The 24,902-nt window shown below is 49.2% G+C and overlaps 4 protein-coding genes across 4 annotated transcripts; all 4 read right to left on the bottom strand.

The window, feature by feature from the left end:
• Window positions 1-1,839: 1,839 nt before the first annotated feature.
• On the bottom strand, window positions 1,840-3,468 carry LOC140282329 (uncharacterized). Its single transcript, XM_072376909.1, has 5 exons — window positions 3,438-3,468; window positions 3,284-3,343; window positions 2,807-3,082; window positions 2,232-2,727; window positions 1,840-2,078 (listed from the first exon to the last, which is right to left on the bottom strand). The coding sequence occupies exons 1-4, from the start codon at window positions 3,466-3,468 to the stop codon at window positions 2,405-2,407; spliced, it is 690 nt and encodes a 229-aa protein (XP_072233010.1). The 3' UTR covers window positions 1,840-2,078; window positions 2,232-2,404.
• Window positions 3,469-6,920: 3,452 nt separating this feature from the next.
• Window positions 6,921-17,169, bottom strand: LOC140282328 (uncharacterized; the record flags this gene model as incomplete). Its single annotated transcript, XM_072376908.1, has 8 exons — window positions 17,070-17,169; window positions 16,876-16,963; window positions 16,698-16,763; window positions 15,667-15,892; window positions 15,552-15,603; window positions 15,075-15,350; window positions 14,750-14,995; window positions 6,921-6,997 (listed from the first exon to the last, which is right to left on the bottom strand). Coding segments are annotated over exons 1-8 (1,131 nt in total), but the record flags the coding sequence as incomplete, so codon positions are not given.
• Window positions 7,012-8,024, bottom strand: LOC140282283 (low affinity immunoglobulin gamma Fc region receptor II-like; the record flags this gene model as incomplete). The annotated part of the gene is made up of 3 exons (XM_072376872.1): window positions 7,994-8,024; window positions 7,396-7,677; window positions 7,012-7,316 (listed from the first exon to the last, which is right to left on the bottom strand). Coding segments are annotated over exons 1-3 (618 nt in total), but the record flags the coding sequence as incomplete, so codon positions are not given.
• Window positions 17,170-21,893: 4,724 nt separating the features above from the next.
• On the bottom strand, window positions 21,894-23,666 carry LOC140282327 (uncharacterized). Its single transcript, XM_072376907.1, has 6 exons — window positions 23,658-23,666; window positions 23,424-23,461; window positions 23,270-23,319; window positions 22,793-23,068; window positions 22,468-22,713; window positions 21,894-22,334 (listed from the first exon to the last, which is right to left on the bottom strand). Exons 1-6 carry the CDS (start codon window positions 23,664-23,666, stop codon window positions 22,087-22,089), a joined length of 867 nt encoding a protein of 288 aa, XP_072233008.1. The 3' UTR covers window positions 21,894-22,086.
• Window positions 23,667-24,902: the final 1,236 nt, after the last annotated feature.

Raw genomic sequence — 24,902 nt, 5'->3', positions numbered from 1 at the left:
CGTGCGCTCCGATGAAAGAGCCCGATGAGGTCCATCCCAATACGCTCAAATGGGACCTCAATCAGCGGTAATGGGCGCAAAGGCGCTTTCGGGACGGCCGGTTGGTTAACCAGCTGGCATTCAGAGCAGGACGCGCACCAGTGGAGCACGTCTGCCCGAATGCAAGGCGAACAGAACCGGGCCATTACACGATTCAGCGTTTTTTCATACCCCATATGCCCCGCCATCGGGTTATAATGAGCCGCCTGGAAAACGATTTCCCGACGGCTTTTCGGCACCAACAGCTGTGTTATGATCTCCTCTGTCTGAGTGTCACGACTCTCTCTGTACACTCTGTCCCTGCACAATGAAAAGTGCGGATATGTTAACACAGCGTCAGGGCGCACCATATGACCATCAATTTTTATCATCTGATCCAAGGCATAGCATAGAGTATCATCACGAGACTGCTCGAGTGGAAAATCTTCCATGGAGTCGAACACGGGAACCGACGGAGCCTCCTGTGAAGGTACCGTCGGCTCCAAATCAAATCCTATCAAACCCGGGCCAATCGGTTCCCCAAATCAGGGGGTGCGCCAGTGCAGCCTTCACACTATACTTTTCCCCTTACAGCGAATTTCAACCGGGACCACGGGGTATCTGTGAATATCCCCATGCACACACCTAATATCCACCCATTCTGCCTCTATCAAAGCCCCAGGTCGAATCAGATTCTGGTGAACTATAGACTGTGTGCAGCCCGAGTCCACCATTGCCTGATGTGTACCCCCCTGAATCCTTACCGGAACGCTGTATATCCCTCCTGGACCGGGGGAGGGCGCTGGAGGGCCAACAACCCGAATCACCTGTCCGACCTCCATGAGCGGGCACTCACGGCGAAAATGACCGGGCTGCATGCACCTCCAACACTCCTGCCTCACCTGAGGGACCCTCTATGGGTCGGGAGCAGGGCTGGAACCTGGGGTGGAAAGAGAGGGCAGGAAAGGTTTGTGCGGGGGAGAGGAGACGGTCGCGCTGTTGCCAGCTGAGAGCCAGCTGTTGACAGCCTCCTCCGGGGCGCTGGTGTTGGCCGGCCCAGCGATGCTGGCCAAGCCTCCGGTGTCCGGCCCTGGAAAGAAACGGCCTGATGGTCCTCCGCGAGGGTGATTGCGGTCTCCAGGTCAGTGGGTCGGTGGCAGCGTACCCACTCCACCGAACCACTCGGCAGCCCCTCCACGAATCGCTCCAGGACGATTTGTCCCAGCATCCTTCGCTCCCCTGGCAGCAGCCACCGTGTCGCTGCGTCGTTCAACTGCTGCGCATAGGTGAACGGACGGTCCGTGGGGCCCAGTTTGGTCCTTCTGAACCGGCGGCGATGGTCCTCCGCCGAGTACCCCAGGCGATCCAGAACTGCCCTCCTGACCTCCCCAATATCCAGAGTTTGGTGTAACGGGTCTGAGACCGTGTCCTTGGAAAAGCAGAGCAGCATCAGTCAGGATTACTGACACTTAACAAAAGAGTTCAGCTTCTAGACAAGACCATGAGAAATTCTGGGTGATGAGGTCAGCCAGCAGGTGTCCCTGCAGGGAGATCCCACATGGATTCAGTACAGAGGCACACAGATGGCTGCATTAATAACTGATTTAATTAGTAATAAGCTTCTCTGGAAAGCTGCAGGGAGTTGGTCCTTTTTATCTGCTGATGCTGTGATGGTAACTCAGGGAGGAAGAAACAAGACGGGTTAAAGTCCAACATCCAAACCTTTATTTTCATGTAAGACTCAAATAACAGGGGGTGGTCGGATAAGGAAACACACAAGGCAAGTTCCAAAGAAAAGGAAAAGATCAGGTACATTAAACAAGTTAGAAACAACAAAGGAAAGAATGACCTGAGAACAGAAACCAGGAAACACTGAAAACACAACGTTAAAAACCCAAAGTTACAACTTATTGGATGTTAAAGAAGTCACAGCAGGCAGAGACTGATGAGATGTTCAGCTCAGAAGTGATGCTCTGTGGTGACATCATCATAGTCATCATCCAATCCCTGCTCAGCCTGGGTGGGTGGGGTCATCGCCGTGGAGACGGGCAGTTTACTTCCTGTAGTCACAGCAGGTGAGAAAGGAAATGAAGAAAATTTAACAAAACAAGGAGAGTTCAGTTAGAGAAACCTGAAAATCATTGATTGATTGATTGATTGATTGATTGATTGATTGATTGATTGACAGGTCAGTGAATGGTTCAGAGTGTTACCTGTGGCTCTGTGTCGATATAAAGACACCATGAGGAGGGTGGAGATGAAGTACGGACAGAACACCAGCAGGTGGAGGAGCAGTCTGAACACAAGGTGGAGGGAGGCTGAGGCAGGGGGCGGAGCTAAAGATATGGGCGGAGCTACATATGTGGGTGGGGGTGTGGTTGCAGGTTTATCTGCAGAGAGAATCCCACCTGGTCAGGTGACTGTGGATGAAATAAGTGTTGAAATGACAGTGAAGCTCCTCACCTGTGACAGAGAGCCAGCTGGGTGGAGACTCTCCATGACTGCTGATGGTGCAGCTGTAGAGGCCTTCATCAGACCTGGTAACAGGGCGGAGGGTCATGTGACCTGTAGGCTCAGCCCTGATGAAGGAGCCATCTTTATAGAAAGCAGCTGGGAGGTTGGGGGGAGGGGTCTCTGTTCGACAGCTCAGAGTGACGTCATCTCCCTCCATCACAGGGAGGACAGGACTCTGCAGGATCACTGATCCACCTCAACACAGAGACAAACTACAGCATTTCATCCATTTCCACACAGCTTCATCAGCACTAACTCCACAGTCTGATCTTACCAGTGACAGTGAGGCTGATGCTGTTACTGGCTGCTCCCTCTCTGGACTCACACCAGTAAACTCCACTGTCTGATGTGTATGTGTAGCTGATGTTACAGGAGGAACCAGCTGCTTCTCCCCATCCTGATCCACACTGAGTCCTGGTTCCTCTGCTTGTGTTCCTCCTCAGAGTCCATCCAGCAGAGCTCCTGTCGTCCTCCTCACAGCTCAGAGTCACAGAGCGTCTAATAAAGAACTGAGAGCTGCTGGGACTCACAGTCAGACCAGCTGTGAGGGCTGAAATGACCCAACAGTGATGGTTTCCATGAGTTAGACATTGAATAAGCTCAGAGTGTGACAGAGAGGAGAGCTGGAACAACAAAGTCAGAGCTGAAACAGTTTGTTTCTCTCACAGTAAAGACACCCAGAGAGTTGCTGCTGTCAGACAGGGTTTCTGGGACAGAATCAGAGTCAGACTGATAGAAGAAGTTCACTAACCTCGGTTTGTTGTGCAGCACAGCAGTGAGCTCAGAGCTGGAGAGAAAAGACACTCAGGTCAGCTGGAGCTTTAATGACTGCTCTGCTGTGGGAAGCAGCAGTGATCATCTCTCAGCATTTACACACCAACACACATCCAGCAGATGGGACTCACCCAGCAGCCCCTGGACAGATGTTCCCTCCATTCTGCAGCTGGATGAAATGAGACCAGCAGCACTTTGACACTCAGTAAAAACCTCCTCTTCCTCTTTGGGCGCCACTACATGTCAGAGGCTCTGAGAGTTTTTCTGTGACGCACCAACCAGGAAACACTCTGACACCAGAAGAGAAGCAATAACCCACAGACAGGTCACATGGTCACATGGTAATAAACACTGACACAGTTTACGTGTTGCATGTTCACTTTTATAACCAACTGCATGTTTAATTTGCACCAAAAGTCATTGCACAGCTTTATGAACACGTTTGTTGCAGGTGTAGTGGTATATACACAGGTACATGATGGATTTCCTCCTCTGGGCACGAAGATTTGCTCTTTATCTACTTTCATGTAGAAAATTAGAGTATTTTGATGAACTGTTAACTTTAAAAAGTCGCTTTTTGAAAAGAAATACACATAACACACAAATACTAAGCTGGAAATAACTGATTTTATTCATATTAAGTCTGAACTTGCACATTAAAGTTCCCATGTAACAACATATTTATAGATTTACAGTCGAAGAAGGAAGTAAGGAGGCTGCTCCTCACCACAAAGGGCCCAGCTTGCTCTGATTGGTTCGTTTAAATGATCTCATCAGGCTCCTCCCACAATTTCCTAACAGCTCTGAAATTTGAAATTCAAACATTTGCATTCAAACCTGTTATAATGCCTCGAAATCCAGGACATTTTTGAATAGTTTTAGATGTTCAGCACTGCTTGAGGAAGCATTGAGGCTGATTTACGTAGTCAGGGTTTGTTTCTAATCAGAGACCCTGCTTTAATTAGCAGGAAATGCTGAAACCCTGGATCTTAATGTTGGAGCCAACACTGAGTGATCAACAGTCCAGTCACCAATGAGTTTTATCATCTCTTGTGAAAACAAGGATTAATTCTCATTTATTGGACAATGCCGGTGATTTAAATTCTGCTGATGACTAAGAAAGGCCTCACAGTGTAGCAGTCTCTGCTCCACCAAAGACATGAAAAATGCAAAAATCCCTACAAATACCTACAGAAATGACTTGATTTTCTTTGCTTTGCCAGATACGGGTGAGTTAAAGTCCAAGAAGGGCCATAAATCAACATATGCAAATATATAAACAAAGCCTTCATCTCAGCTGAGTGTGATTTATTTAACATCTTTCAAACACGAGTAGAATCCAAACTGCTTTATGAAGGAAAAGCAAACTCTGACGTTAACAACCAAGGCAAAAAGATAACAGAAAGGCTTCAAACCACTCATGACAGCAATTAAAATGGCAATAAAAAGGCAAGAATTTAAAAAACAAAGGTTTGAAGCGTTCAAAACACAAACAGAAACATATATTAAAACAAGGAGCTCAAAGGCATATAAATGAATTATAGAATATTCTCTTTAAAAGAGGTCAGTTAGAAACTTCAACTTCCTTCTCCTGAGAAGGATTTTAACCTCTTTTCTAAACTTTACAGGGAGCCATTGTAGCTAGGCCAAGACTGGAGAGATGTGGTCTCTCTTGGTGGTATCGGTCAGGACTCTGGCTGCATCATTTTGGATCTACTGAAAGATCTTCAGGGAACTGCTTGGACAGTCAGCTAAAACGGCATCGCAGCAGTTCAGCCGACATGTAACAAATGTAGGGGCCAATTTTTCAGCATCACTTTGGCACATGATGCTCCTTATTTTTGTGATGTTTGGAAAGAGGAAAAAGGTAGCTCTATAGACCAGTTTAATGTGAGAGTTAAAAGACAAATCCTGGTCAAAAATAACCCCAAGATTCCTCACAGTAGAACGAGGGGCTAAGGTGATGTCATCAAGACTAACTCTGTGGTTAGGAAGTGACTCTCTGAGCATTTTAGGGAAAAAAGAGGAAGAAGTTACAGCTTAAACAGGCTTAATGCCTCTAAGAAAAGTCTCATTTTATAAACTGGTTCGTTTAATCAGCTTTCATTGATACATAGAGTTGGGTATCATCAGCATAGCGATGGATATCATATCATGTTTCCTGATGATATCGCCCAAAGGTTGCATGTATTAGGAGAACACTTCAACCTGTCTGAAGTGGTACCCTTGATTCCAGTTAAATATTAAAGTCCTGTTAATAAGAAGTTATGGTCAGTGGTAGCAATAAGTTCAGTGGCATCAAACAGGACCAGAAGAGGGACTAAACCATTATCAGAGGCAGTAAGGAGGTCGTTTATGACCTTATTTAATGCAGTTTCAGTGCTATGGTGCGCTCTAAAGCCATTTTGAAACTCTTCTATTAACCTGTTGTTCTGCAAATGGTTAATAAGTTGTTCAAGGACGATCTTTTCAAGAACTTTAGAAAGAAAAGAACAATATTGGATAAAAGGTCTGTAACTGCATCAAACATTTGGATGAAGAGTTGGGCTTTTTTAATAGTTTCTGAATCACAGCAACCTCAGAGACTTTTGGTACACGGCTCATTAAAAGAGGGAAATCAATTTGATCAAGTGCAGAAGAGTTGATCATAGGTAGAACATCCTGAAGCTGTCAAGTTGGAAGAGGATCCAACAGAAAAGTTAATGATTTAGAAGCTTTGATTGTTGAAATCAACTGAAGAAGATCAAAGGGGGGAAAAGATGTTTTCAAATGTTAAAAATGACGTCTTTCTCTATTTTCTGGGGTCACAGCAAGAAAAGGACATTTTCCACAGCTGTAGGAACTGAAAGATGAACTTTTTCCCTAACAGGCTCATTTTAATGGGTGAAAGAGTCCATAAAGCGATGACTGAGTACTGGGGAAATACAATAATCAGCAGCATAAAGGCTGTGAGTCAAACTGACCACAGAAGCACAAAGAAACCTGGGATTGTTTAGATTTTCCTCCGTTAGCTTTGAATGACATGTGGCTCTTGTCCTGCGTGAGATATTTTTATATGTCATGAGGCAGTCTTACCAGGCAAAGAACCAATGTTTGGCTTTGATTGAACGCCATTTCCTTTCGAGTTTTGTCAAAGTTTGTTTAAGGGTTCGTAGTTCTGAATGGTACCAAGGAGCCGACCCACTCTGAGACAGAACTTTCTCCTTCAGTGGACGATGTTGGCAGGTGGTACACAGCAGATAGAGACTGATGTTCAGTTCAGTTCAGCTCAGAAGTGATGCTCTGTGGTGACATCATCATAGTCATCATCCAATCCCTGCTCAGCCTGGGTGGGTGGGGTCATCGCCGTGGAGACGGGCAGTTTACTTCCTGTAGTCAGAGCAGGTGAGAAAGAAAATGAAGAAAAGTTCACAAAACAAGGAGAGTTCAGTTAGAGAGACCTGAAAATCATTGATTGATTGATTGATTGATTGATTGATTGATTGACAGGTCAGTGAATGGTTCAGAGTGTTACCTGTGGCTCTGTGTCGATATAAAGACACCATGAGGAGGGTGGAGATGAAGTACGGACAGAACACCAGCAGGTGGAGGAGCAGTCTGAACACAAGGCGGAGGGAGGATGAGGCAGAGGGCGGAGCTACAGATGTGGGCGGAGCTGCAGATGTGGGTGGGGCTGTGGTTTTAGGTTTATCTGCAGACAGAATCCCACCTGGTCAGGTGACTGTGGATGAAATAAGTGTTGAAATGACAGTGAAGCTCCTCACCTGTGACATAGAGCCAGCTGGGTGGAGACTCTCCATGACTGCTGATGTTACAGCTGTAGAAACCTTCATCAGACCTGGTAACAGGGCGGAGGGTCATGTGACCTGTAGGCTCAGCCCTGATGAAGGAGCCATCTTTATAGAAAGCAGCTGGGAGGTTGGGGGGAGGGGTCTTTGTTCGACAGCTCAGAGTGACGTCATCTCCCTCCATCACAGGGAGGACAGGACTCTGCAGGATCACTGATCCACCTCAACACAGAGACAAACTACAGCATTTCATCCATTTCCACACAGCTTCATCAGCACTAACTCCACAGTCTGATCTTACCAGTGACAGTGAGGCTGATGCTGTTACTGGCTGCTCCCTCTCTGGACTCACACCAGTAAACTCCACTGTCCACTGTGTATGTGTAGCTGATCTTACAGGAGGAACCAGCTGGTCTCCCCCATCCTGATCCATCTCCACACTGACTCCTGGTTTCTCTGCTTGTGTTCCTCCTCAGAGTCCATCCAGCAGAGCTCCTGTCGTCCTCCTCACAGCTCAGAGTCACAGAGTCTCCTTTAAACAGCTGAGAGCTGCTGGGACTCACAGTCAGACCAGCTGTGAGGGCTGAAATGACCCAACAGTGATGGTTTCCATGAATTAGACATTGAATAAGCTCAGAGTGTGACAGAGAGGAGAGCTGGAACAACAAAGTCAGAGCTGAAACAGTTTGTTTCTCTCACAGTAAAGACACCCAGAGAGTTGCTGCTGTCAGACAGGGTTTCTGGGACAGAATCAGAGTCAGACTGATAGAAGAAGTTCACTAACCTCGGTTTGTTGTGCAGCACAGCAGTGAGCTCAGAGCTGGAGAGAAACGACTCTCGGGTCAGTTTGAGGTTTCACATTCATGAAGACAACAAAGTAAAAAGAGTCGAGTACTTACAGAGCAGCCACAGCAGAGATGTTTCCTCCATGCTGCTGCTTGGTGGTATGAGATCCACTCTGTGATCAGTTCATCGTCACATCGAGGCTCCTCCCCCTCCGGAGGCTCCTCCTCCTCTGTTGTTTCCTCTCTGCTGATCGCTGTGAGCAAACTTTCTTTATTTGGTGTCAGAGCAGAGAAATGAAGTGAAGACAGACAGCAACAACATCTGGAAGCACATCAGCATCTGACACCAGAACCTGAAGCAGAACACCAGAACCTGCGTGATGCCTTCACTGACTGCGTTTGAGGATTGTACGTTTATAAACTGAGGACTAACGTGTGGCAGCTCCTTTCATCTGAAATATTCTCAACATTTAAAACCCACAGAAAGAAGGATTAAATAAAAACATCAGCCTTTATTAATGATGTTGGACATTACAGAAACGAGCAGTTTCCTCCTGTAGGTGAGAGCAGGTCAGCTGACAGGAAGTGAGACGGAGGTGGTTTGTTTCCTCTCTGCTTTAACCGCTGATCTGTGGTCAGCCAGAGAACAGTAAACTGTGTGGCTGCACGCCATCAGTCCACACGCCATCGTGGTCTCTTCACTGTTGTCGGTTCAGACGGGCTGTTTTTGCCCTGCTGTGACATTCAGGATCGGACCAGAACCAGATCAGAACCTGAGGTTTTACATCCTGTTGACTCCACATGCTGCATTCAGTGGAACTGGGAGGTGAAAACTCAAACCTGGGAGTTCGATTGTTGGCCCTCTGCACAGGGAAAGAACAAAGTGGGAATAAATCATGTCTTTCTTTGGGTTTGCTGCTTTTCTGTCAATAATAAACCTTCATTTAGTTAATTTTACCAATAAAACAGCAGCTTTAACGGCACCAAAGGCCCGTTGTCAAATGCTTGAACATGTCAACAGTAACAGAAGAAAGATGTTGCTTTGCTACATCAGCTGTCTGTTTGGGAATCATCTCAAATTCACGGCTGGGTTAAAGAACCCAGAGATGCAGAGTAGAAAATCCAACTTCTGCTGGACTTTTCTTTGACTTTTCCCCGTCTCAGACTGGACATTCTGAGTCTCCAGCTGCCCTCTGAAAACAGCAGCAAAGTCCTGAGTATTTCAGCCTGTTGCCACTGCGGGTTCTCTCAGCGAGACTCAGAGACAGAGGACGGTTCAACATATAGTTTATTTAACCCTTTACACGAATCGGTGGAGTCGTTCCCTCCCGGTTCGTGCTGCCGACTCCACTTCAATCTCGTCCCAGCTCCAGGCCCCCCCCCCCCGTCCAGCACGCTACTGAGTTTTTAAAAGAGGAGAGTGATTAGACAAGTGACTGCCGGTGTACTAATCACTCACCTAGTCCTGCTCTCCTGCAGCTGATGCACCACTCCCCTCCACATACCTCCACCGCCCGACTTTGGCCGGGGAGCCGTCCGGCCCAACCTACCACGCCCCCCCCCCAACCTCGCCATGCGAGCGGGAAAGGAAGTCGGCCACCGCCATCTGTGCCCCCGGCCTATGGACCACCTTGAATTTAAAAGGCTGTAGTGCCAGATACCAGCGGGTGATCCATGCATTGACATCTTTCATTCGGTGGAGCCACTGGAGGGGAGCATGGTCCGAGCAGAGGGTGAATGGGCGCCCCAGCAAGTAATACCGCAGAGCACCAACCGCCCACCGGATGGCCAGGCACTCCCTCTCCACCGTGCTGTACCTGGTCTCCCTCTCGGATAGTTTCCGGCTGATGTAAAGCACTGGGCGGTCAACGCCCCGCACCTGCTGGGACAGAACAGCCCCCAACCCCCTTCCCGATGCATCAGTCTGCAGGACAAATGGGAGAGAGAAGTTAGGTGTGTGGAGAAGAGGCTCCCCACAGAGGGTCTGCTTTACCCTCTCAAGTGACGCTTGGCACTGCTCCGTCCACCGGACCGGATCAGAGGCACCTTTTCGGGTGAGGTCGGTCAAGGGGCTGGTCAGCTCCGCGAAGTTGGGAATAAATCGCCGGTAATATCCGTCCAGCCTCAACAACCGCCTCACCTCTTTCTTGGTCTTAGGTTTTGGGCAGGCTGCAATCGCTGCTGTCTTGTCTACCTGTGGACGCACCTGCCCGCCGCCCAAGTGGTACCCCAGATACCGTACCTCCCTCCGTCCAACTGCACACTTCTTTGGGTTGGCCGTGAGCCCCGCCTGCCTCAGTAACTCCAGCACTGCCGCCACCTGCTGCACATGCTCCGCCCAGCTGTTGCTATAGATCAGGGGTCGGGAACCTATGGCTCGCGAGCCAGGTGTGGCTCTTTTGATGATTGCATCTGGCTCGCAGATAAAACAAAATATTCTCACTTGTTTTAATCCATCCATTGATTTTTCACGTCCTGTTCAGGGCTGCAGGAGCAATTGTCCATTATTTTAATTGGATGATACTGGACTACGTTGGCCGTTGCAGCGTAAAACAGGTAAACGCCCCCTTTTGAATTAGTCTGCTCGGTCATTAGCTCAAAGCTAACCCTTCGACGAAGAAGATGGCGAAAAGAAAAAAAGATGACGAGTATCGTACATTTCAGGCCGAATGGACTGAAGAATTCGCCTTTGTGGAGAGAGCAAATTCTGCGGTGTGTCTAATTTGCAAAGACAAAATTACATCGATGAAACGGTCGAATGTAAAGCGGCACTTCGACACGCGCCATGCTACCTTTGCATCAAAATACCCGGCAGGAGGCAGCAGAAAGAAAGCGTGCCAAGAGCTACTAAAATATATTATATGGCTCTCATTGAAATAAATTTCCAATTTTTTTGCTTTCATGGCTCTCTTAGTCAAAAAGGTTCCCGACCCCTGCTATAGATGATAACGTCATCCAGGTAAGCGGCAGCATGCGGCCGCAGCACCCGATCCATAAGGCGTTGAAATGTGGCTGGGGCCCCGAACAACCCGAACAGAAGTGTGACAAATTGGTACAACCCGTACGGAGTGGAGAAGGCCGTTTTTTCCTTAGACTCTGGAGACAAGGGAATCTGCCAGTAGCCCTTGGTCAAATCCAGTGTCGTAAAAAAAACAAGCAGTGCCCAGGCGATCCAGGAGCTCGTCGACCCGGGGCATAGGATAGGCATCAAATCGTGACAAATCGTCCACACAGAACCGGATAGTCCCATCCTTCTTGACTACAAGATGGATGGGACTACCCCAGGCGCTGTTAGACTCCTCAATTACACCCATCTCCAGCATAGCTTCCAATTCTGCCTGAACCACTTTTCTCTTGTGCTCAGGTAACCGATAGGGACTTGAACGCACCGTCACGCCCGGGTGTGTCTCAACATGGTGTTGAATAAGGCGTGTGCGTCCTGGCAGGGGGGGGAACACATCAGCGTAATGCTGCTGCAACTGGGCTATGTCTGCTCTCTGGGACGGTGAGAGGTGGTTTTCACAAAGGAGCGAGGCGGGATTGGTCGATTTTGGGACCTCAGGCCCTAACTCATCCCTCTCTGCAATTGCCGTCACCAAGGAAATAGACTCCGCCTCTCTCCACGCTTTAAGGAGGTTGAGGTGATAAATCTGTGTTGACCCTCCCCTGTCAGATCGTACAAGCTCATAATCGACATCACCCACCTGTCGTGTGACCACAAAGGGACCTTGCCACTTGGCGAGTAATTTTGAGCTAGAAGATGGGAGCAATACAAGCACTTTATCTCCCGGTGAAAATTGTCTTAACCTAGATCCTCTGTTGTACAGCCACCGCTGACGTTCCTGGGCCCGGAGCAAATTCTCCCGTGACAACTGCCCTAGTGTGTGGAGCTTTGATCTCAGGTCCAGGACATACTGAACTTAATTTTTACTGGGGCTTGGACCTCCCTCCCAGCTTTCCTTAACCAGATCCAAAACCCCACGTGGTTTTCTGCCAAAAAGCAGTTCAAAGGGAGAAAATCCCATTGAGGCCTGGGGTACCTCGCGCACTACAAACAGCAGAGGACTTCAACGTCTTATTCAGGCGCTCCACCAGGCCGTCAGTTTGAGGGTGGTAAACACTGGTTCTAATCGACTTGATGCCCAATAATCCGTACAGTTCTCTCAGTGTTCTTGACATAAATTGGGTGCCTTGATCAGTCAGGATCTCTTTCGGGATCCCGACTCGGGAGATAACTTGAAACAGTGCCTGCGCTACACTCTTTGCAGAGATGGTGCTCAGCGGCACTGCTTCTGGATATCGTGTTGCATAATCCACCAGAACTAACACAAAGCGATATCCACATGCGCTCCGATGAAAGAGCCCGATGAGGTCCATCCCAATACGCTCAAATGGGACCTCAATCAGCGGTAATGGGCGCAAAGGCGCTTTCGGGACGGCCGGTTGGTTAACCAGCTGGCATTCAGAGCAGGACGCGCACCAGCGGCGCACGTCTGCCCGAATGCCTGGCCAATAGAACCGGGCCATTACACGATTCAGCGTTTTTTCATACCCCATATGCCCCGCCATCGGGTTATAATGAGCCGCCTGGAAAACGATTTCCCGACGGCTTGTCGGCACCAACAGCTGTGTTATGATTTCCTCTGTCTCAGTGTCACGACTCACTCTGTACACTCTGTCCCAATGAAAAATGCGGATATGTTAACACTGCGTCAGGGCGCACCATATGACCATCAATTGTTATCACCTGATCCAAGGCATAGCATAGAGTATCATCACGAGACTGCTCGAGTGGAAAATCTTCCATGGAGTCGAACACGGGAACCGACGGAGCCTCCTGTGAAGGTACCGTCGGCTCCAAATCAAATCCTATCAAACCCGGGCCAATCGGTTCCCCAAATCAGGGGGTGCGCCAGTGCAGCCTTCACACTATACTTTTCCCCTTACAGCGAATTTCAACCGGGACCACGGGGTATCTGTGAATATCCCCATGCACACACCTAATATGCACCCATTCTGCCTCTATCAAAGCCCCAGGTCGAATCAGATTCTGCTGAACTATAGACTGTGTGCAGCCCCAGTCCACCATTGCCTGATGTGTACCCCCCTGAATCCTTACCGGAACGCTGTACGTCCCTCCTGGACCGGGGGAGGGCGCTGGAGGGCCAACAACCCGAATCACCTGTCCGACCTCCATGAGCGGGCACTCGCGGCGAAAATGACCGGGCTGCCTGCAACTCCAACACTCCTGCCTCACCTGAGGGACCCTCTGTGGGTCGGGAGCAGGGCTGGAACCTGGGGTGGAAAGAGAGGGCAGGAAAGGTTAGTGCGGGGGAGAGGAGACGGTCGCGCTGTTGCCAGCTGTTGACAGCCTCCTCCGGGGCGCTGGTGTTGGCCGGCCCAGCGATGCTGACCGAGCCTCCGGTGTCCAGCCCTGGAAAAAAAAAACGGCCTGATGGTCCTCCGCGAGGGTGATTGCGGTCTCCAGGTCAGTGGGTCGGTGGCAGCGTACCCACTCCGCCGAACCACTCGGCAGCCCCTCCACGAATCGCTCCAGGACGATTTGTCCCAGCATCCTTCGCTCCCCTGGCAGCAGCCACCGTGTCGCTGCGTCGTTCAACTGCTGCGCATAGGTGAACGGACGGTCCGTGGGGCCCAGTTTGGTCCTTCTGAACCGGCGGCGATGGTCCTCCGCCGAGTACCCCAGACGATCCAGAACTGCCCTCCTGACCTCCCCAATATCCAGAGTTTGGTGTAACGGGTCTGAGACCGTGACCTTGGAAAAGCAGAGCAGCATCAGTCAGGATTACTGACACTTAACAAAAGAGTTCAGCTTCTAGACAAGACCATGAGAAACTCTGGGTGATGAGGTCAGCCAGCAGGTGTCCCTGCAGGGAGATCCCACATGGATTCAGTACAGAGGCACACAGATGGCTGCATTAATAACTGATTTAATTAGTAATAAGCTTCTCTGGAAAGCTGCAGGGAGTTGGTCCTTTTTATCTGCTGATGCTGTGATGGTAACTCAGGGAGGAAGAAACAAGACGGGTTAAAGTCCAACATCCAAACCTTTATTTTCATGCAAGACTCAAATAACAGGGGGTGGTCGGATAAGGAAACACACAAGGCAAGTTCCAAAGAAAAGGAAAAGATCAGGTACATTAAAAATGTTAGAAACAACAAAGGAAAGAATAACCTGAGAACAGAAACCAGGAAACACTGAAAACACAACGTTAAAAACCCAAAGTTACAACTTATTGGATGTTAAAGAAGTCACAGCAGGCAGAGACTGATGAGACGTTCAGCTCAGAAGTGATGCTCTGTGGTGACATCATCATAGTCATCATCCAATCCCTGCTCAGCCTGGGTGGGTGGGATCATCACCATGGAGACGGGCAGTTTACTTCCTGTAGTCAGAGCAGGTGAGAAAGAAAATGAAGAAAAGTTCACAAAACAAGGAGAGTTCAGTCAAGGAGAGACCTGAAGATCATTGATTGATTGATTGACTGACTGATTGATTGATTGATTGACTGACTGATTGATTGATTGATTGACTGATTGATTGATTGATTGATTGATTGATTGACAGGGCAGTGAATGGTTCAGAGTGTTACCTGTGGCTCTGTGTCGATATAAAGACACCATGAGGAGGGTGGAGATGAAGTACGGACAGAACACCAGCAGGTGGAGGAGCAGTCTGAACACAAGGTGGAGGGAGGCTGAGGCAGGGGGCGGGGCTTCATATGTGGGCGGAGCTTCAGATGTGGGCGGAACTTCAGATGTGGTTTTAGGTTTATCTGCTGAGAGAATCCCACCTGGTCAGGTGACTGTGGATGAAATAAGTGTTGAAATGACAGTGAAGCTCCTCACCTGTGACAGAGAGCCAGCTGGGTGGAGACTCTCCATGACTGCTGATGTTACAGCTGTAGAAACCTTCATCAGACCTGGTAACAGGGTGGAGGGTCATGTGACCTGTAGGCTCAGCCCTGATGAAGGAGCCATCTTTATAGAAAGCAGCTGGGAGGTTGGGGGGAGGGGTCTTTGTTCGACAGCTCAGAGTGACGTCATCTCCCTCCATCACAGGGAGGACAGGACTCTGCAGGATCACTGATCCACCTCAACACAGAGACAAACTACAGCATTTCATCCATTTCCACACAGCTTCATCAGCACTAACTCCACAGTCTGATCTTACCAGTGACAGTGAGGTTGATGCTGTTACTGGCTGCTCCCTCTCTGGACTCACACCAGTAAACTCCACTGTCTGATGTGTAGGTGTAGCTGATGTTACAGGAGGAACCAGCTGCTTCTCCCCATCCTGATCCACACTGAGTCCTGGTTCCTCTGCTTGTGTTCCTCCTCAGAGTCCATCCAGCAGAGCTCCTGTCGTCCTCCTCACAGCTCAGAGTCACAGAGTCTCCTTTAAACAGCTGAGAGCTGCTGGGACTCACAGTCAGACCAGCTGTGAGGGCTGAAATGACCCAACAGTGATGGTTTCCATGAATTAGACATTGAATGAGCTCAGAGTGTGACAGAGAGGAGAGCTGGAACAACAAAGTCAGAGCTGAAACAGTTTGTTTCTCTCACAGTAAAGACACCCAGAGAGTTGCTGCTGTCAGACAGGGTTTCTGGGACAGAATCAGAGTCAGACTGATAGAAGAAGTTCACTAACCTCGGTTTGTTGTGCAGCACAGCAGTGAGCTCAGAGCTGGAGAGAAACGACTCTCGGGTCAGTTTGAGGTTTCACATTCATGAAGACAACAAAGTAAAAAGAGTCGAGTACTTACAGAGCAGCCACAGCAGAGATGTTTCCTCCATGCTGCTGCTTGGTGGTATGAGATCCACTCTGTGATCAGTTCATCGTCACATCGAGGCTCCTCCTCCTGAGGCTCCTCCTCCTCCTCCTGAGGCTCCTCCTCCTCTGTTGTTTCCTCTCTGCTGATCGCTGTGAGCAAACTTTCTTTATTTGGTGTCAGAGCAGAGAAATGAAGTGAAGACAGACAGCAACAACATCTGGAAGCACATCAGCATCTGACACCAGAACCTGAAGCAGAACATCAGAACCTGCGTGATGCCTTCACTGACTGCGTTTGAGGATTGTACGTTTATAAACTGAGGACTAACGTGTAGCAGCTCCTTTCATCTGAAATATTCTCAACATTTAAAACCAACAGAAAGGAGGATTAAATAAAAACATCAGCCTTTATTAATGATGTTGGACATTACAGAAACGAGCAGTTTCCTCCTGTAGGTGAGAGCAGGTCAGCTGACAGGAAGTGAGACGGAGGTGGTTTGTTTCCTCTCAGCTTTAACCGCTGATCTGTGGTCAGCCAGAGAACAGTAAACTGTGTGGCTGCACGCCATCAGTCCACACGCCATCGTGGTCTCTTCGCTGTTGTCGGTTCAGACGGGCTGTTTTTGCCCTGCTGTGACATTCAGGATCGGACCAGAACCAGATCAGAACCTGAGGTTTTACATCCTGTTGACTCCGCATGCTGCATTCAGTGGAACTGGGAGGTGAAAACTCAAACCTGGGAGTTAGATTGTTGGACCTCTGCACAGGGAAAGAAGAAAGTGGGAATAAATAATGTCTTCCTTTGGGTTTGCTGCTTTTCTGTCAATAATGAACCTTCATTTAGTTAATTTTACCAATAAAACAGCCGCTTTAACGGCACCAAAGACCCGTTGTCAAATGCTTGAACATGTCAACAGTAACAGAAGAAAGATGTTGCTTTGCTACATCAGCTGTCTGTTTGGGAATCATCTCAAATTCACAGCTGGGTTAAAGAACCCAGAGATGCAGAGTAGAAAATCCAACTTCTGCTGGACTTTTCTTTGACTTTTCCCCGTCTCAGACTGGACATTCTGAGTCTCCAGCTGCCCTCTGAAAAACAGCAGCAAAGTCCTGAGTATTTCAGCCTGTTGCCACTGCGGGTTCTCTCAGCGAGACTCAGAGACAGAGGACGGTTCAACATATAGTTTATTTAACCCTTTACACGAATCGGTGGAGTCGTTCCCTCCCGGTTCCTGCTGCCGACTCCACTTCAATCTCGTCCCAGCTCCAGGCCCCCGTCCAGCACGCTACTGAGTTTTTAAAAGAGGAGAGTGATTAGACAAGTGACTGCCGGTGTACTAATCCCTCACCTAGTCCTGCTCTCCTGCAGCTGATGCACCACTCCCCTCCACATACCTCCACCGCCCGACTTTGGCCGGGGAGCCGTCCGGCCCAACCTACCACGCCCCCCCCCAACCTCGCCATGCGAGCGGGAAAGTAAGTCGGCCACCGCCATCTGTGCCCCCGGCCTATGGACCACCTTGAATTTAAAAGGCTGTAGTGCCAGATACCAGCGGGTGATCCATGCATTGACATCTTTCATTCGGTGGAGCCACTGGAGGGGAGCATGGTCCGAGCAGAGGGTGAATGGGCGCCCCAGCAAGTAATACCGCAGACCGCCCACCGGATGGCCAGGCACTCCCTCTCCACCGTGCTGTACCTGGTCTCCCTCTCGGATAGTTTCCGGCTGATGTAAAGCACTGGGCGGTCAACGCCCCGCACCTGCTGGGACAGAACAGCCCCCAACCCCCTTCCCGATGCATCAGTCTGCAGGACAAATGGGAGAGAGAAGTTAGGTGTGTGGAGAAGAGGCTCCCCACAGAGGGTCTGCTTTACCCTCTCAAGTGACGCCTGGCACTGCTCCGTCCACCGGACCGGATCAGAGGCACCTTTTCGGGTGAGGTCGGTCAAGGGGCTGGTCAGCTCCGCGAAGTTTGGAATAAATCGCCGGTAATATCTGGCCAGCCTCAACAACCACCTCACCTCTTTCTTGGTCTTAGGTTTTGGGCAGGCTGCAATCGCTGCTGTCTTGTCTACCTGTGGACGCACCTGCCCGCCGCCCAAGTGGTACCCCAGATACCGTACCTCCCTCCGTCCAACTGCACACTTCTTTGGGTTGGCCGTGAGCCCCGCCTGCCTCAGTAACTCCAGCACTGCCGCCACCTGCTGCACATGCTCCGCCCAGCTGTTGCTATAGATCAGGGGTCGGGAACCTATGGCTCGCGAGCCAGGTGTGGCTCTTTTGATGATTGCATCTGGCTCGCAGATAAAACAAAATATTCTCACTTGTTTTAATCCATCCATTGATTTTTCACGTCCTGTTCAGGGCTGCAGGAGCAATTGTCCATTATTTTAATTGGATGATACTGGACTACGTTGGCCGTTGCAGCGTAAAACAGGTAAACGCCCCCTTTTGAATCAGTCTGCTCGGTCATTAGCTCAAAGCTAACCCTTCGACGAAGAAGACGGCGAAAAGAAAAAAAGATGACGAGTATCGTCCATTTCAGGCCGAATGGACTGAAGAATTCGCCTTTGTGGAGAGAGCAAATTCTGCGGTGTGTCTAATTTGCAAAGACAAAATTACATCGATGAAACGGTCGAATGTAAAGCGGCACTTCGACACGCGCCATGCTACCTTTGCATCAAAATACCCGGCAGGAGGCAGCAGAAAGAAAGCGTGCCAAGAGCTACTAAAATATATTATATGGCTCTCATTGAAATAAATTTCCAATTTTTTTGCTTTCATGGCTCTCTTAGTCAAAAAGGTTCCCAACCCCTGCTAATGTCATCCAGGTAAGCGGCAGCATGCGGCCGCAGCACCCGATCCATAAGGCGTTGAAATGTGCCTGGGGCCCCGAACAACCCGAACGGAAGTGTGACAAATTGGTACAACCCGTACGGAGTGGAGAAGGCCGTTTTTTCCTAAGACTCTGGAGACAAGGGAATCTGCCAGTAGCCCTTGGTCAAATCCAGTGTCGTAAAAAAACGAGCAGTGCCCAGGCGATCCAGGAGCTCGTCGACCCGGGGCATAGGATAGGCATCAAATCGTGACACATCACTCATCTTGCGATAGTCCACAAAGAACCGGATAGTCCCATTCTTCTTGACTACAAGAACGATGGGACTACCCCAGGCGCTGTTACACTCCTCAATTACACCCATCTCCAGCATAGCTTCCAATTCTGCCTGAACCACTTTTCTCTTGTGCTCAGGTAACCGATAGGGACTTGAACGCACCGTCACGCCCGGGTGTGTCTCAACATGGTGTTGAATAAGGCGTGTGCGTCCTGGCAGGGGGGAGAACACATCAGCGTAATGCTGCTGCAACTGGGCTATGTCTGCTCTCTGGGACGGTGAGAGGTGGTTTTCACAAAGGAGCGAGGCGGGATTGGTCGATTTTGGGACCTCAGGCCCTAACTCATCCCTCTCTGCAATTGCCGTCACCAAGGAAATGGACTCCGCCTCTCTCCACGCTTTAAGGAGGTTGAGGTGATAAATCTGTGTTGACCCTCCCCTGTCAGATCGTACAAGCTCATAATCGACATCACCCACCTGTCGTGTGACCACAAAGGGATCTTGCCACTTGGCGAGCAATTTTGAGCTAGAAGATGGGAGCAATACAAGCACTTTATCTCCCGGTGAAAATTGTCTTAACCTACATCCTCTGTTGTACAGCCGCCGCTGACGTTCCTGGGCCCGGAGCAAATTCTCCCGTGACAACTGCCCTAGTGTGTGGAGCTTTGATCTCAGGTCCAGGACATACTGAACTTCATTTTTACTGGGGCTTGGACCTCCCTCCCAGCTTTCCTTAACCAGATCCAAAACCCCACGTGGTTTTCTGCCAGAAAGCAGTTCAAAGGGAGAAAATCCCATTGAGGCCTGGGGTACCTCGCGCACTACAAACAGCAGAGGATCAAGCCACCTATCCCACTTACTACAATCCTCGTGCACAAACTTACGGATCATGGACTTCAACGTCTTATTCAGGCGCTCCACCAGGCCGTCAGTTTGAGGGTGGTAAACACTGGTTCTAATCGACTTGATGCCCAATAATCCGTACAGTTCTCTCAGTGTTCTTGACATAAATTGGGTGCCTTGATCAGTCAGGATCTCTTTCGGGATCCCGACTCGGGAGATAACTTGAAACAGTGCCTGCGCTACACTCTTTGCAGAGATGGTGCTCAGCGGCACTGCTTTTGGATATCGTGTTGCATAATCCACCAGAACTAACACAAAGCGATATCCACGTGCGCTCCGATGAAAGAGCCCGATGAGGTCCATCCCAATACGCTCAAATGGGACCTCAATCAGCGGTAATGGGCGCAAAGGCGCTTTCGGGACGGCCGGTTGGTTAACCAGCTGGCATTCGGAGCAGGACGAGCACCAGCGGCGCACGTCTGCCCGAATGCCTGGCCAATAGAACCGGGCCATTACACGATTCAGCGTTTTTTCATACCCCATATGCCCCGCCATCGGGTTATAATGAGCCGCCTGGAAAACGATTTCCCGACGGCTTGTCGGCACCAACAGCTGTGTTATGATCTCCTCTGAGTGTCACGACTCTCTCTGTACACTCTGTCCCTGCACAATGAAAAGTGCGGATATGTTAACACTGCGTCAGGGCGCACCATATGACCATCAATTTTTATCATCTGATCCAAGGCATAGCATAGAGTATCATCACGAGACTGCTCGAGTGGAAAATCTTCCATGAAGTCGAACACGGGAACCGACGGAGCCTCCTGTGAAGGTACCGTCGGCTCCAAATCAAATCCTATCAAACCCGGGCCAATCGGTTCCCAAAATCAGGGGGTGCCCCAGTGCAGCCTTCACACTATACTTTTCCCCTTACAGCGAATTTCAACCGGGACCACGGGGTATCTGTGAATATCCCCATGCACACACCTAATATCCACCCATTCTGCCTCTATCAAAGCCCCAGGTCGAATCAGATTCTGGTGAACTATAGACTGCGTGCAGCCCCAGTCCACCATTGCCTGATGTGTACCCCCCTGAATCCTTACCGGAACGCTGTATATCCCTCCTGGACCGGGGGAGGGCGCTGGAGGGCCAACAACCCGAATCACCTGTCCGACCTCCATGAGCGGGCACTCACGGCGAAAATGACCGGGCTGCATGCACCTCCAACACTCCTGCCCCACCTGAGGGACCCTCTGTGGGTCGGGAGCAGGGCTGGAACCTGGGGTGGAAAGAGAGGGCAGCAAAGGTTTGTGCGGGGGAGAGGAGACGGTCGCGCTGTTGCCAGCTGAGAGCCAGCTGTTGACAGCCTCCTCCGGGGCGCTGGTGTTGGCCGGCCCAGCGATGCTGACCGAGCCTCCGGTGTCCGGCCCTGGAAAAAAAAAAACTGCCTGATGGTCCTCCGCGAGGGTGATTGCGGTCTCCAGGTCAGTGGGTCGGTGGCAGCGTACCCACTCCGCCGAACCACTCGGCAGCCCCTCCACGAACCGCTCCAGGACGATTTGGCCCAGCATCCTTCGCTCTCCATTTGAGTCCCCTGGCAGCAGCCACCGTGTCGCTGCGTCATTCAACTGCTGCGCATAGGTGAACGGACGGTCCGTGGAGCCCAGTTTGGTCCTTCTGAACCGGCGGCGATGGTCCTCCGCCGAGTACCCCAGGCGATCCAGAACTGCCCTCCTGACCTCCCCAATATCCAGAGTTTGGTGTAACGGGTCTGAGACCGTGTCCTTGGAAAAGCAGAGCAGCATCAGTCAGGATTACTGACACTTAACAAAAGAGTTCAGCTTCTAGACAAGACCATGAGAAACTCTGGGTGATGAGGTCAGCCAGCAGGTGTCCCTGCAGGGAGATCCCACATGGATTCAGTACAGAGGCACACAGATGGCTGCATTAATAACTGATTTAATTAGTAATAAGCTTCTCTGGAAAGCTGCAGGGAGTTGGGGTCCTTTTTATCTGCTGATGCTGTGATGGTAACTCAGGGAGGAAGAAACAAGACGGGTTAAAGTCCAACATCCAAACCTTTATTTTCATGCAAGACTCAAATAACAGGGGGTGGTCGGATAAGGAAACACACAAGGCAAGTTCCAAAGAAAAGGAAAAGATCAGGTACATTAAACAAGTTAGAAACAACAAAGGAAAGAATAACCTGAGAACAGAAACCAGGAAACACTGAAAACACGTTAAAAACCCAAAGTTACAACTTATTGGATGTTAAAGAAGTCACAGCAGGTAGAGACTGATGAGATGTTCAGCTCAGAAGTGATGCTCTGTGGTGACATCATCATAGTCATCAGCCAATCCCTGCTCAGCCTGGGTGGGTGGGGTCATCGCCGTGGAGACGGGCAGTTTACTTCCTGTAGTCAGAGCAGGTGAGAAAGAAAATGAAGAAAATTTAACAAAACAAGGAGAGTTCAGTTAGAGAGACCTGAAAATCATTGATTGATTGATTGATTGATTGATTGATTGATTGACAGGTCAGTGAATGGTTCAGAGTGTTACCTGTGGCTCTGTGTCGATATAAAGACACCACGAGGAGGGTGGAGATGAAGTACGGACAGAACACCAGCAGGTGGAGGAGCAGTCTGAACACAAGGTGGAGGGAGGCTGAGGCAGGGGGCGGAGCTACAGATGTAGGCGGAGCTTCATATGTGGGCGGAGTTGCAGATGTGGGCGGAGCTACAGATGTGGTTGTAGGTTTCTCTGCAGAGAGAATCCCACCTGGTCAGGTGACTGTGGATGAAATAAGTGTTGAAATGACAGTGAAGCTCCTCACCTGTGACAGAGAGCCAGCTGGGTGGAGACTCTCCATGACTGCTGATGTTACAGCTGTAGAAACCTTCATCAGACCTGGTAACAGGGTGGAGGGTCATGTGACCTGTAGGCTCAGCCCTGATGAAGGAGCCATCTTTATAGAAAGCAGCTGGGAGGTTGGGGGGAGGGGTCTTTGATCGACAGCTCAGAGTGACGTCGTCTCCCTCCATCACAGGGAGGACAGGACTCTGCAGGATCACTGATCCACCTCAACACAGAGACAAACTACAGCATTTCATCCATTTCCACACAGCTTCATCAGCACTAACTCCACAGTCTGATCTTACCAGTGACAGTGAGGTTGATGCTGTTACTGGCTGCTCCCTCTCTGGACTCACACCAGTAAACTCCACTGTCCCATGTGAATGTGTAGCTGATCTTACAGGAGGAACCAGCTGCTTCTCCCCATCCTGATCCACACTGAGTCCTGGTTTCTCTGCTTGTGTTCCTCCTCAGAGTCCATCCAGCAGAGCTCCTGTCGTCCTCCTCACAGCTCAGAGTCACAGAGCGTCTAATAAAGAACTGAGAGCTGCTGGGACTCACAGTCAGACCAGCTGCGAGGGCTGAAATGACCCAACAGTGATGGTTTCCATGAATTAGACATTGAATAAGCTCAGAGTGTGACAGAGAGGAGAGCTGGAACAACAAAGTCAGAGCTGAAACAGTTTGTTTCTCTCACAGTAAAGACACCCAGAGAGTTGCTGCTGTCAGACAGGGTTTCTGGGACAGAATCAGAGTCAGACTGATAGAAGAAGTTCACTGACCTCGGTTTGTTGTGCAGCACAGCAGTGAGCTCAGAGCTGGAGAGAAAAGACTCTCGGGTCAGCTGGAGCTTTAATGACTGCTCTGCTGTGGGAAGCAGCAGTGATCATCTCTCAGCATTTACACACCAACACACATCCAGCAGATGGGACTCACCCAGCAGCCCCTGGACAGATGTTCCCTCCATTCTGCAGCTGGATGAAATGAGACCAGCAGCAGTTTGACACTCAGTAAAAACCTCCTCTTCCTCTTTGGGCGCCACTACATGTCAGAGGCTCTGAGAGTTTTTCTGTGACGCACCAACCAGGAAACACTCTGACACCAGAAGAGAAGCAATAACCCACAGACAGGTCACATGGTCACATGGTAACAAACACTGACACAGTTTACGTGTTGCATGCTCACTTTTATAACCAACTGCATGTTTAATTTGCACCAAAAGTCATTGCACAGCTTTATGAACACGTGTGTTGCAGGTGTAGTGGTATATACACAGGTACATGATGGATTTCCTCCTCTGGGCACGAAGATTTGCTCTTTATCTACTTTCATGTAGAAAATTAGAGTATTTTGATGAACTGTTAACTTTAAAAAGTCGCTTTTTGAAAAGAAATACACATAACACACAAATACTAAGCTGGAAATAACTGATTTTATTCATATTAAGTCTGAACTTGCACATTAAAGTTCCCATGTAACAACATATTTATAGATTTACAGTCGAAGAAGGAAGTAGGGAGGCTGCCCTTCACCACAAAGGGCCCAGCTTGCTCTGATTGGTCCGTTTAAATGATCTCATCAGGCTCCTCCCACAATTTCCTAACAGCTCTGAAATTTAAAATTCAAACATTTGCATTCAAACCTGTTATAATGCCTCGAAATCCAGGACATTTTTGAATAGTTTTAGATGTTCAGCACTGCTTGAGGAAGCATTGAGGCTGATTTACGTAATCAGGGTTTGTTTCTAATCAGAGTCCCTGCTTTAATTAGCAGGAAATGCTGAAACCCTGGATCTTAATGTTGGAGCCAACACTGAGTGTTCAACAGTCCCGTCACCAATGAGTTTTATCATCTCTTATGAAAACAAGGATTAATTCTCATTTTCTGGACAATGCTGGTGATTTAAAGTCTGCTGATGACTAAGAAAGGCCTCACAGTGCAGCAGTCTCTGCTCCACCAAAGACATGAAAAATGCAAAAATCCCTACAAATACCTACAGAAATGACTTGATTTTCTTTGCTTTGCCAGATACGGGTGAGTTAAAGTCCAAGAAGGGCCATAAACCAACATATGCAAATATATAAACAAAGCCTTCATCTCAGCTGAGTGTGATTTATTTAACATCTTTCAAACACAAGTAGAATCCAAACTGCTTTATGAAGGAAAAGCAAACTCTGACGTTAACAACCAAGGCAAAAAGATAACAGAAAGGCTTCAAACCACTCATGACAGCAATTAAAATGGCAATAAAAAGGCAAGAATTTAAAAAACAAAGGTTTGAAGCGTTCAAAACACAAACAGAAACATATATTAAAACAAGGAGCTCAAAGGCATATAAATGAATTATAGAATATTCTCTTTAAAAGAGGTCAGTTAGAAACTTCAACTTCCTTCTCCTGAGAAGGATTTTAACCT

This window comes from Leuresthes tenuis, unplaced genomic scaffold (genome assembly GCF_036924035.1).
Source record: "Leuresthes tenuis unplaced genomic scaffold, fLeuTen1.0.hap1 SCAF_22, whole genome shotgun sequence".
Classification (NCBI taxonomy): domain Eukaryota; kingdom Metazoa; phylum Chordata; class Actinopteri; order Atheriniformes; family Atherinopsidae; genus Leuresthes; species Leuresthes tenuis.
The sequence above is the reverse complement of the archived record's forward strand: the minus strand, read 5'-3'. Positions and strand labels throughout refer to the sequence as shown.

What these genes read in the sequence shown, in the direction of transcription:
- LOC140282329 (XM_072376909.1), bottom strand. Translation starts at nt 3,468, where the DNA reads ATGGAGGGAACATCTGTCCAGGGGCTGCTGG. An exon ending in GTGCTGCACAACAAACCGAG is followed by an intron (nt 3,083 to 3,283) that starts GTTAGTGAACTT and finishes GGGTCATTTCAG; the next exon opens with CCCTCACAGCTGGTCTGACT. An exon ending in CATCAGCCTCACTGTCACTG is followed by an intron (nt 2,728 to 2,806) that starts GTAAGATCAGAC and finishes CTCTGTGTTGAG; the next exon opens with GTGGATCAGTGATCCTGCAG.
- LOC140282327 (XM_072376907.1), bottom strand. An exon ending in GTGCTGCACAACAAACCGAG is followed by an intron (nt 23,069 to 23,269) that starts GTCAGTGAACTT and finishes GGGTCATTTCAG; the next exon opens with CCCTCGCAGCTGGTCTGACT. An exon ending in CAGCTGGCTCTCTGTCACAG is followed by an intron (nt 22,335 to 22,467) that starts GTGAGGAGCTTC and finishes CCACATATGAAG; the next exon opens with CTCCGCCTACATCTGTAGCT.